Consider the following 13,369-nt stretch of genomic DNA (forward strand, 5'->3'; position numbering starts at 1 on the left):
CTAATTATCACATTTTTATCTACCTACAAAACTATGAAGCAGAGGGTATTTTTTATGCTTAAAATAATGCCGATGCGTTCTTGCCAATGCCAAGGTTTCTTGGTTTTAATATACCTGGAACATTTTACTGACATGTGGTTGGCCTGCAATTACTCGTAAAATGTCGCAGTTTGCGAGAATAAAATCCTGCAATGGTTGTCTTGAAAGATTAAACCTAGAAAATATGGCATATGATTATTTTAAAAAAGCCTGCCTTTATTGCCTACTCTATTCACAAAAACAACCTGTGAATGAATCTGCCTTGTAGCTGTTTGACTATAAATATTGAAATTATTAATATGATAGTTACTAAAATTCCCCTGTCATACAGCCCACGGCCTGATAATGGAATAAGTGATAATGGAAAAAAAATGGCAGTGCTGGTTGTTGAAAAAATAGTTGTCAGCAGGAATTGGCAGAGTATAGTGTAAATGAAAGTTGTTCGACATGACATAAAATAAATTTGAGGGAGCACGACTTCAAAAAGGTGCAAATAACAATTGCAACAAATATAGATAAGTTAGATAAGTGCATTATAGCTAATTGAGTGATGCGCTCCCTAGCAAAGTTGTTAACAAGTAAGTCATTAATGTTTCGAACTTGAGAGAGCAACAAATGATATTCCAGCGGTCATTTCGTGGTGTCCTATATCAATGACAGCCTTAGCCATGGTAAGACCTTGACTCTCGTGTATTGTCAAACTCCATGCTAGATCGAGAGGAATGCCTGTGCGACTAAGAGTGGCATGGCCAGCAGTCCAAGTACGTTTGTTAGGTCTAACTGGAAAACTGTTGGGGTGTTCGGGAAGAGACGTTGGACCAGTATAATCTGGAAATACGCAGACAACGAAAGCAGGTAATGCAGGTGGACCTTGATTTGCACAGTATATAATACGCAAGACAGTACCAATCAAACCATTGACTAATCCCTTCTCAACCCAAAGATTTGCTCTAAGCATAACTCGCGAACCGACTGATAGAAATCCAGTGCGTTGAAGATCGCATGCAAGATTAGAAGATGCCAAGTGAGCATTGTGGCCAGCGTGTTTTGATTTAATCTACTTTACACTTAATCTACTACTATCTCAAACCTATGTTTTACAACAATAAAATAATATTAATTAAAGCTGTAGGCCTAACCTACTGTAATGTATGCAATTTAACAACAACAATAAGGAAATGTGTTTATTATAACTCTGAAATGCAAAATTACAAGTAAAATCGCAAGCTACTGTGTACTATACACAGTTTAAAAGTTGGTTGTGTTGAATGTAGAATGGTTTTGATAGCGATCTTTAACAGAAAACAAGTATGAGCGTTCACGCGTCTGGAAGTTTTCTCCAAACTGAAGCAAAATAAAACAATGTTCTCGTCATAAAGGGGCATTGTAGTTCGGCCCTAGCTTGTACATAAGTTATAAAGAATTTCGGCTAACATTTTAAATAATTTAATGAAACCTTCGGTAATTGGACAAAAAAACAGGCTGATAAACTGTGTACCACAATTTCGTACCTGTAAATCGGTCTACGCCTCCAACGGTCTACGTATATTACAGAAACCTTCGAATAAATTGGATTAATTATTCTTATAATTAAATCTATTAAAAATATTAGAAACCTTAGCAAGTAAACAATGCTATAGACTGGTGAAATGAGTACGTTTTCCTCGTGAAATGCGCACTGCTAAATAGTTCTACTATCCGTGGCACGGCTTTATTGGCATATCGTAGGCCGGTCTTAACTATTATTAAACCAAGCTTTTCGAGCATTTTGTTTACAGTACTATACTGCTGTATGTTGTGTATACCTTACATTATAAAGAGCTAAAACAAACAATCTAAATCTTTCAATCAACAACTCGCAAAAAACTATCATAAACAAACATGGAGCCACCAATGAGGAACTGAAAAATTATCAAACTAATACGATCTAATTCCACCAGCTTACCCCCCTGCTAAGTGACACTGATACCACTGATTTTGAAGTTGAAGCTGTACCCGAAAAGCCTAACAAGTCAGCAAAATGAGTGTTGACTTTGTGGTTTCGAAACCCATACAAGATGGCTCTGATCTCTCTTACCAATGGACCAGATTTAAAGAAGAATTTGATCTTTTCCTCAGTGCTCCTAAGAAATCAAATTCTGAAAACAAAGTTAAAGTAGCAATCATGCTCAGATGCATAGGCCCTCGTGGTGAAGACATCTTCAAATCTTTCACTTTCATAGATCGGCAATCCAAGGAAGTCTATGCTGATGTAGTCGCAAAGTTTGATGCTTTCTGCAACCGAGGATCAAACAAATTGGTCAAGCGGCATCAACTTCTTTCTACCAAACAGGGTGTCCTGAGCATTGATGAATATGTCACAGCATTGCAAAAAGTGGCAAAAGAATGCCAGCTTGAGGCAATGTATGATGATTTTATGCTTCAAGTACTGTTGCTAGGCATAAGTGATGCTCAACTCAGAAGAAAGTTGTTTGATGATGCTGGTGGTGAGCAAGGATTGAGCCTGGAACAAGCAAACAATAAATGCAGAGTAGCAGAGAATTTAAAAAACGATATGGCAGTCATAGTCAGATGAATCTGTTTAAGTTGTTCGACCTAGGAGTAAACATTTTAAGCAGAACCAGGCAACTTTTACCAAAGATGATGGAGAATCCGCTGTAAGGTCCACTCGCAAGAAAACAAACAAAAGTCTTTGTAGTAATTGTGGTTTGCGGTAAATTGTAAACTATTTAGCCAAGTTCATTCCCAACTGCTCAGCGGAATGTGAGCTTCTGAGACGGATGGCGGGTGTGAAAAACAATGACTTCAGATGGGAAATAGATCAAACCAGAGCTTTCGATCAAATAAAGTGTCTTATCATAGATGCCTCCTGACTAAAGTACTTTCTGGTCAATGAACCGGTGGTCGTTCAGACAGATGCATGTACTGATGGGCGAGAAGCTGTTCTCCTGCAAGACAGTCAACCTGTATGTTACGGCTCGAAAAGTTTATCGGCAAGCGAGAAGAATTACTTGCCTATTCAGCTTGAGTTACTGGCCATAGTTAAAAGCAACCTCACTTGAGCACATGTTGTTGTAAAGATGTTTGACTTTGATAGACATATGTTAACTAGTCACTTGATTCAGTATGGCAAAAGATATTGGCATTAACTCACTAAATACCCTAACCATTCTTGTATGCTTGTAGGCTTTTGAAAGAGAAAGCACGTCAAGCACGTCGAGATACCCACAGTAAACGCCAATCCAACAGTCAGCAATCAGACTTGCGCAAGATGGTACCAGGAGAGCCAACAAAGGTATTTACATAAACATCGCCCAAGCTCACACATGATAGGAGCTTGACAGACAAGACCTTATACTCGATCCCCAACCTACATCAGGACTGATGACTAAGGTGAACTGAATACTTCTGCTGAACCCGCATTGAAGAAACCAAACTTTTCCGCTTTCAATATCAATCTCCGCTTTGGCTCATGACAAACAAGTTTTGTTATCAAAGTTTTAACATTTATGTTATGAAACCCTTTTTGCATCAACCTGATGTTAGCCAATAGAATAACAAGTTTTTTTAACCAACTAGAAATACCGAGAATATTTACCATTAGTATAAAAGTAAGAAGTTTATCATTTTGCTGCATTCAGTAACCTAGGAAGCACCCTTGCTGACAAACCTACACTCATATCTATAGTCACGCTTGCACACTCTCAGACTCTCTACCAGAGCTATTCACTGTTCAGGCAAGTAACTCTTTGTGCGATACAGCCTATGGGCAGAGTTGTTTTTCCAGAGTGGCGGGAATATTCTTTTATATTTTATGCGATACTTTGCAATATTTTTAGTATATCTTGTACATTTTGTTCTCTGCTTCAATAGATAAAATTTGACAGTTGGGTACATACAACCATCTTCATCTGGTTTTGTTATTTGGCATAGTGAGCAGCTAGAAGTCGTCGTTGTAGTAATAACTCAATTGGTTAGAATTTGTCACAAGATAACTTAGCATACTTGAAAAAATTATTGAATAATCCTAAAGAACAAATATCGCATGGCTGAGCGTTGCCTCACAAACTAACCTGCATGACTTGAACTCAGTTCGTTGGTATTTCTAGTCTTGACATTACACATAGAACCCAGATTTGGTCTTCAGCACACCATGGTCAAAACTTAACAAATTGGGCGCCCAACAATTGAGCAAAATAATTTTATTGGTGTGGTGGAGTCAAATCTGAAGGGAAACTTATTACATAGTGTATGGAATGCAGAGGTTCGAACAGTATGTGTTCGATAATTCAGATGTGACAGTGCATACCAACCACAGTCCGTTGGAACAGATCTTCACGAAACCCTTAAACAGGGCACCAAAGAGACTCCAGTCTATGCTACTGGCTCTTCAAAGATATCCCATGAAAGTACTTTACAAACTGGGTGTGGAACAAGTCATTGCGGATATGCTATCAAGAGCTCCTGTTGACGAGGCAAACACAACAGGGGTACCAGATTAACAGATCTTCACAGTTAACCAACTGAGGACCTTCATGTCTGATCTGACAGTACAAAACCTCAAAAGAGTACATCCCTGTTTGTGAAACTACATATCAACATATTAAACAGAACACCAAGGATGATCTAACACTAAGCATGCTACAATCAAATGATTACATCAGGATGGCCAGCCAGGCCAACAGATGTTCCAAAACCATTGAAAGAATACTATGCATTCAGAGGTGAACTGGTCATACTTGATGGGTCATTTACAAAGGTCCAAGGTTTGTTATTCCAGCTCATTCTAGATCAATGATCTTGAACAAACTGCATACCAGCCATCAAGAAACAGCGACCACAGTGCGGGGAGCCAGAGCTGCAGTATTCTGGCCCAAGATGTCTGAAGACATTCGTAGAAGAACAGCGCAGTGTGTCACATGTGCTCTTGACGCTCCCAGCCAGCCTGCTGAGACTATTCATAGCCACGATATCCCAGACTTTCCTTGGAGTTAGATTGGCATGGATAAACTGAGTCACATGGGCAAAGAATACCTGATACTAGTTGACTACTTTTCAAAATTTTTTGAATGTGAGCCATTGATCAACCAACAGTCTGCCACAGTCATTAAAGTGTGCAAAAAGACTTTTGCTCGTTATGGTATACTAAATCAGATACACTCGGACAATGGTTCACAATTCACATCATTGGAGTTTTCTAAATTTAGCCAAGGATGGGGATTCACACAAATGACCTTTTCGGCAGGACACCAGCAGTGTAACGGCAAAACTGAGGCAGCAGTAAAGATTATGAAACGAATCATGCGACGAGCCGAAGACCCATACTTAGCAATCCTGGAGTACTGAAACACTCCCAGAGTGGGTATGACCACATCCCCGCTCTGAGAATGCTTAGAGATGCTACGCGATCAATATTGCCGACAGGAAACCGCTCTCGGAAGGTTGATGTCCTAGATCAAAAACTCAAGCGAAAAGAAGCTACCCAACACTCTTACAACAAAACCTATAAAGATTTACTACCTCTGAACATTGGATGTCTACATGTAGTTCTCCTTAGAGATGTGCAAACAAAAAAGACAAAATGGCAGCAAGGAAAATTCATTGATCAACTATCTGATCGCTCATACATGGTTGACAATAAGCAAACAGACCAAGCAGTGAGGCGTAATCGTGTAGATCTCCGACCCAATCAAGAAGCTGATGTAAGCTCTGCAACCATCAATCAGGACAATGCAGCTGCGGGGAACCGTCCAATCTCAGATCTCGACCCGGCCATCAATGCCGCTGATTTCAGAACTGAAGATGTTCTTTCTGACTATGATATGGCCAACCTACCACTTACCAGTGACAATACAAAAGATACTGCAAATGAGAGTTCTCCCAGATCTACATGGAAACGATGTAAACAGCCGAAAACTCCGACCAAGTTTAAACAGTTTGTGTTGAACAAATAGATAACTAAGCCTATGTGCACTTTGACTTTGGTTGAGCTTGTTGGAACATGTATACCATTTGTACAATCTTATACTCCATATTTTTTGTTGTCTTTGTTTGGCCCGAAGGACACTCACTTTCAAGATAAGCAAAAGGGATGTTGATAACCTGTCTGTTAGCTTACTTGGGTTATGTGCAATCACTGTTGTATTATGGGATTTGTTAGGCTCAGGCTATATTGATGTCTGAGCCCAAGGCAGTACAGGTGGTCTTGGTAATCACGGTGAGTGCATAAAGCTGGATAGAGCTAGTGGGTAAAGTTAGTAGATTAGCTAGTGTAAGGCAGTATGGGGAGGATATAAGGAAGTGTAATGAAAGACGGAGGCTCTTCTTGGTCTTCTTCACATCAGTACATGTGTGTACATTGATTTATACAACATGGGGCAGTTGACAGGATTCGAACCTGTGCGGACACAGACGGAGGCTCTTCTTGGTCTTCTTCACATCAGTACATGTAAGTACATTGATTTATACAACATGGCGCAGTTGACAGAGTTCGAATCTGTGCAGACATATAAGACAAGAATGGAGCGGCTCAATGTTCTTTGGAAGTGGCAGAAGGAAAAAAAAATCGAAAGTTTTGCAGAGTCATGAGAACTCGAAAGGGCCGAAATTAGCTTCGAGCTCAAAAGCAGTTGTTGTGTTCGTTGTTATATACTGCATAGACAAGTAAGATGTATGAGATTTATTCTTAGAATAAATAAACAGATTGTTAACGGACATTCATAGTGTATTTCTCGCAGTGAAGTGCTTTTCCGCGTGATATAATATAAACACGTGACATAACACTAACACGTGGCATAACACTAGCACGTGTACTATACAACATCCCTTCTTAGGTTTGTTTAAAACAGAAATAAAGAGTATTATAACTAAAGGAGTATTATACATTGAGTATCCATAGCGATAAGGCACACAAGCTCTAAGTGTAAGCTAATGTAAGCAAGTGTAGCGAGTGTTCCAGTCCTTAGTAGCGAACATAGTCTTTCAGATATGCCGGTTCCTTGGTCTGCCGCATAGGTCGGCTACTTCGTTCACCAGCCATTGTAGATTCAGCGTTAGCACGCTTCGTGCTCATGCTAGACTCAGCCTCAGCACGCTTCGTGCTCGTGGCTTCCTTGTTCACTGGTATTCCGCTATCTCCTATCTCCTCGGTGATGTCATCTGACGATTCACCTACAACACAAGAAGACGGCAGAAATCTTTTCACGGAAGACACATTACGATCAACACATTTTCCATGGGTCTCAACAGAAATTTTCTGACCGACTCGGGCAGTGACTATGCCAGGCGAAGGTAAATATGGTGAGTCTACTTTAGACGATGGCTGTTCATTTTTCAACAAAACCTGGTCACCTACGGAAATGTCTGATGGGACAGCACGCCGGCGGCAGTCAGCGTAAATTTTCGACTGCCCTTTGTATTCTGAGTCAGTGTCATGCGCCTGTTGGTCAATATGCAAGTCGCTGAAGTGTGGCAACTTAGTTCTGATTTTCCGCCCAAACAGTAACTCAGCAGGACTTTTGCCCGTAGCAGGGTGAACACAAGCTCTGTATGCGAGTAAGTACTTAGCTACTTCCTGTCTGTAATTCAGATTGGACTCGTATGCAATTCTGATGCGTTTCATTAAGCTTGCATTTTGGCGCTCGACTTCCCCGTTAGCCTGTGGCCATCTAGGTATGACTCTCATATGTTTAATACCATTTTGGTTGCAAAAGTCTGCAAATACCTGAGAAATAAACTGTGGCCCATTATCACTTTTGATGGAATTTGGCAACCCATGTGTCAGAAACATGTTTTCAAGCTCTTTGACAGTTTTCTCAGCTGTGATACTTTTCATATAGGCAATCTCAAAAAATCTACTATAGTAGTCTATCACCACCATAATGTGCTCGCCTGATGGTAAAGGTCCTAGAAAATCAACGGCTAGTTCGGACCATGGCTCAAGTGGAAGTTTGGTTGTCCTGATAGGTTCTGGGTTAGATTTTCTCGAAGTGATTTGACAGCCATGGCATGTTTTGCATAAATTTTCAGCTTCTACATCCATCCCCGGCCAAAATACTTTTGATCGCAAAGCTTGCTTTGTTCTTACTATGCCTAAATGGCCTTCATGTGCTAGCTGGAGTATCTGCTGTCTGAGTTTAGTGGGCATTACAATTCTGTTGCCCCGGAGAATGAGTTTACCTATAGTACAAAGTTCGTCTTTGATGGCTTTGTATAATTTTGGCCCATTAAAACTATTCCAGTTACCATATTCTATACACTGGTGAAGAGAAACCAACTCATCGTCTACAGCAGACTCACGTTCTATCTCTCGTGTGGTTAACGCACGTGGTGTAGCATTTTGCGCAACAAACCTAACATGTGCCATGTCTTCAATCTGAGCTTTAGACAACGCGCTATTAGCATCTGCCTCTAAGAGCCTACTGAGAGGGTCGGCGATGTTATTTTTTCCCTTGACATAGACCACTCTAAAATTGTACGGTTGTAACCTCAACACCCAGCGTTCAATTCGTGCAGAAGGTTTTGATCTGGTTGAGTATATGTTCATCAACGGTTTATGGTCAGTTATGAGGTCAAAGTCTACCCCCAGCAAGTATGATTGAAATCTTTCGCAGGCCCACACTAAAGCTAAACTTTCTTTCTCGGTTTGGCTGTACCGCCTCTCTACACTAGACAAACTTCTGTTACCATAGTAGATCACTCTGTTCACACCATCTTGCTTTTGTACTAGGACCGCGCCCACGCCAATAGGACTTGCGTCTGCTATGACTGAAGTATGAGCGCCGACGTCAAAAAATCCCAGAGTTTTGTGGTCTGACAGAGCATCCTTGAGCTTTTTGAACGCTTTCGATTGTTCGGGACCGAATATAAATGGCTCACTACGGCGGGTCAGTTTCCTGAGTGGTTCACAAAGTTCTGGAAGATTTGGAACAAATCGACCTAGATACTCGACCAAACCTAGGAAGCTTCTCACTTCCGACTGATCTTTAGGTTCCTTGAACCCTTGAACTGCCTCGACCTTGCCAGAACCTGGCTTGATACCACGACTCGAGAGCTTATGCCCAAGAAACTCGACCTCCTCAACCCCGAAAGAACATTTTTGCCTGTGGAGAGTTAAGCCACATGCCTCAAGTCGTTCAAAGACCATGTGAAGTCTTGCGTCATGCTCTTCTCTGTCTGAGCCATGAACTACAAGATCATCGCTCATATTGGCAACCCCTGGAATGCCTTGGATGATTTTTCTTATTTCGTTTTGGTACAGCTCTGGTGCAGCATTGATCCCAAACATTAGGCGCTTATATCTGAATAGGCCTATGTGGGTTGCAAAAGTTGTTATGTGCCGGGAGCTTTCGTGAAGCATTATCTGGTGAAACCCCCACTTTAGATCGAGCTTGCTGAATATATTTGATTTAGACATGTCTAGCAGCAGCTCGTCTACTGTCGGCATAGGGTGTCTTTCACGCTTGATGGCAGTGTTGGCCTGTCTCATGTCGACACACAACCTGATCTCCGAATTGGGCTTAGGCACTACCACCACAGGTGAGACCCAGTCACTGACCCTGCTCACTGGCTCAATAATTTCGGCATCCAGAAGCTCTCGGATTTTCTGCTCGACCTTATCACGTAGTCCAAAAGGTATTCTTCGACACGGTTGGCATACAGGTGTGACAGTTTGATCTATGGTCAGCTTAACAGTTCGATCTTTCAGTAATCCTACCCCACCAAACAAATTCGGGTATTTAGTTTCATATGAACTGCACATGTTTACACTAGCATCTAGACCAATTTTGAGTAAACCCAGTTTCTGAGATGTGTCATAGCCCAAAAGTGATTCAACTTCATGATCAACAACCACATATTCCCCTTTTGACTCGTGAGGACCTACTTTTGCAGTGGCTTCAAATGTGCCTATGACTTTCAATGGCTTTTTACTACCATACGGATAGATCTCTTTTGCAGTTTTATTTGAAACACAAATAATGCCATCGCGCTTCAATGATTTCCATACATCAGCCGACAAGATGTTGCAGTCACTGCCCGAGTCGATAATGAAATTTGTATACACTCCTCCAAGCTCCACATCCACTCTATGGAATTTTTGGCTTGATTGACATGTAAACGCATACTCTGTATTATCGTCTTTGCTCTCAACACATCGAGCAGCACTGCTAGCTTTTATTAATTTAGTTCTACACTTTACCTCAAAGTGACCAATTTTAGAACACTTTTTACATGTTTTGTTCTTTGCAGGGCAATCAGGACTAGCTCCTGTGTGACCCTTCCGACCACAACGATAGCATTCAATTTCAGGTTTTGCAGATTTCCCTGACTGAGGTCTCAACGTATGTTTTTGCATGCCCCCTGATTTAGGTGGTTTTGAACGAAGATTGTTTACAGCGCCACTACTGCCTGTCGCTCCCCCAGACCTCATTTCCTTTGTTTGGAGCTGAACAGCCTCGATATTCGCTGCCATCTCAAGCAACTTAGGTAATTCAAGTCTATCGCCCTTGCTAAGCAGCTTTGAGCGGAGGTCGACAGAGCAACAGCTAGCTATGACCTGGTCAACAATTTCAGTGTTTACATCGGCATACTCACAACCCTCAGAAGCTTTCCTTAGCCTAGCCACATACTGTGCAATAGTTTCAGTAGCAGTTTGAGAGATTTTTCTAAATTGATGTCGCAAGAATGTAGAGTTTGGAGTGTATACAAATTGTTTGTTGAGACAAGCTACAGCTTTATCAAAATCGTGGTCTTCCCCTTTGTCAAAATTAGTATCATCATGCGGCCTACTATCAAATATCTCTCGAGCAGCAGCACCGATACAGTAAAACAATAGAGCCCTACGCCTTTTTCTCAAAGATTTGGCTTCTGCTGTATCTGTTTCAGGTGTTTCATTAAACAAACCCTTACAATCAGCAAATAAATTGAACTCCTTTAACCATGCCTTCCAATTAACAGACACAGTCGCTGCATCACCGTCTGGATTAAATTGTGATGGACCTCTAAGGTCGCTAGTATAAGCATCAGCCATGGCCGCACTATATCGAACAAAGGTCAAACACGAGGGTATCAGAAAATTCAATTAAACCATATGAAAGCAATTAGCATTAAGCTAAAATTGGAACGATACTTCTCTACGCAGCCATCCTCGTCGCCAGTTGTTGTGTTCGTTGTTATATACTGCATAGACAAGTAAGATGTATGAGATTTATACTTAGAATAAATAAACAGATTGTTAACGGACATTCATAGTGTATTTCTCGCAGTGAAGTGCTTTTCCGCGTGATATAATATAAACACGTGACATAACACTAACACGTGGCATAACACTAGCACGTGTACTATACAACAGCAGTGGCATCATCGGTTTCTGTTCCGGGTTATATGAGATCAACAGAATCTGCCATACTGAAGCAACGAAACTTAAAAGGGAAGCCTGCAGCCAAGAGCGTTGGAGCTCAAGCTCGACCTGCCAGGCCCAATGATAATAATTGTCACAGGCGAGAATCCAAGCCTAAAGCGTGTACTCCATTGAAACGTATTCAGCTACAAAATGTCACACGAGTTCACTTGAAGAGGAATATAACATTTGAACAGAAGCCTTTCTCAGTATCCTGTGAGCTTGTAAATGAAAGGAGGAAAGTGACTAAAAGACAGAAAGCATCTTTAGATCATAAGCTTTTGTCAGCTAAAAAGCCAGAAAAGCGAGAGCAGTTGTCACCAGATGGAGATGTGTCAAAAAGACGTAGAGATAGAAACAGATTTAGATGTATGCTTGTATGTTGAGTGGACCTTACATTATAAAGAGCTAAAACAAACAATCTAAATTCTTCAATCAACAACTCGCAGCGAACTATCATAAACAAACACATTCAAAAGATGAATTAAAAGTTTAGGCACTAATAGATATATGCATTTGTTTATAAAACGTAGTTTCGCAATAATTATGCAGTGTTTTAACGATCTACTCGATTCTAGGATTGCCTAACATGGCGCCGGGATATTCCAGTTTGTGTTTTTCCTGGTTGCGTTATTCCTAGTGTTTTCCAGAAGCCGATAATAAGTTACGCTTTACGCCCAGCAATGCTGCACTACTGTTGCTAATAGGCACGGGCTAGCCGGGTCACGCACTCAAGGATTTTCGCCACGCACATACAAAACAAAAACAACAGGGTAGACACACTTTTCGCGGTCTTCCGCACGAATATTCAAAAATACTAACAGATGTCAATTTTATCGGCCAAAAACAACCTACTAATAGATGAGCAACCTATTAATGTATCCGAATACCTCATATAAAATAAGCCAACAATGTTACATAATGGTTAATACCCACTTTTTCTCTGGAAATATGCCTGCCCGCGGTTTATGGCCAAGAATAACCAGGGTTCATTATACACCAAAATGTCTCTCACGGGTTCCGGAGGTAGCCCGTACTGTAAATTAAGTTTGGGTGTCCATATAAAGACCTGGCCCGAAATGAAGGCTACAATATATAAAAATAGTTTATGTTTCGGTACGGGAGCAATGGGCCCACCCGATAATGCCAATAACGGGCTACCTCCGGAACCCGTGGGAGACATTTTGGTGTATAATGAACCCGGGTTATTCTTGGCCAAAAACCGCGGGCGGGCATATTTCCAGAGAAAAAGTGGATATTAACTATTATGTAACATGGTTGGCTTGTTTTATATGAGGTATTCGGATACATTAATAGGTTGCTCATCCATTAGTAGGTTGTGTTTGGCCGATAGAATTGACATCTGTTAGTATTTTTGAATATTCGTGCGGAAGACCGCGAAAAGTGTGTCTACCCTGTTGTTTTTGTTTTGTATGTGCGTGGCGAAAATCCTTGAGTGCGTGACCCGGCTAGCCCGTGCCTATTAGCAACAGTAGTGCAGCATTGCTGGGCGTAAAGCGTAACTTATTATCGGCTTCTGGAAAACACTAGGAATAACGCAACCAGGAAAAACACAAACTGGAATATCCCGGCGCCATGTTAGGCAATCCTAGAATCGAGTAGATCGTTAAAACACTGCATAATTATTGCGAAACTACGTTTTATAAACAAATGCATATATCTATTAGTGCCTAAACTTTTAATTCATCTTTTGAATGTGTTTGTTTATGATAGTTCGCTGCGAGTTGTTGATTGAAGAATTTAGATTGTTTGTTTTAGCTCTTTATAATGTAAGGTCCACTCAACATACAAGCATACATCTAAATCTGTTTCTATGTTTCTGTTGTTTTTGTTTTGTATGTGCGTGGCGAAAATCCTTGAGTGCGTGACCCGGCTAGCCCGTGCTAATAGGCTTCTATTCGTTGATTTAAT

The 13,369-nt window shown here is 41.0% G+C and overlaps 1 protein-coding gene across 1 annotated transcript; it reads right to left on the reverse strand.

The window, feature by feature from the left end:
• Nucleotides 1-625: 625 nt before the first annotated feature.
• Nucleotides 626-997, reverse strand: LOC137402359 (ATP-dependent DNA helicase PIF1-like). The gene has a single exon (XM_068088860.1). The coding sequence runs from the start codon at nt 995-997 to the stop codon at nt 626-628; it is 372 nt and encodes a 123-aa protein (XP_067944961.1).
• Nucleotides 998-13,369: the final 12,372 nt, after the last annotated feature.

Source organism: Watersipora subatra, chromosome 8 (genome assembly GCF_963576615.1).
Source record: "Watersipora subatra chromosome 8, tzWatSuba1.1, whole genome shotgun sequence".
NCBI lineage: Eukaryota > Metazoa > Bryozoa > Gymnolaemata > Cheilostomatida > Watersiporidae > Watersipora > Watersipora subatra.

Coding starts and splice junctions, on each gene's coding strand:
- LOC137402359 (XM_068088860.1), bottom strand. CDS start 997: ATGCTTAGAGCAAATCTTTGGGTTGAGAAGGGATTAGTCAATGGTTTG.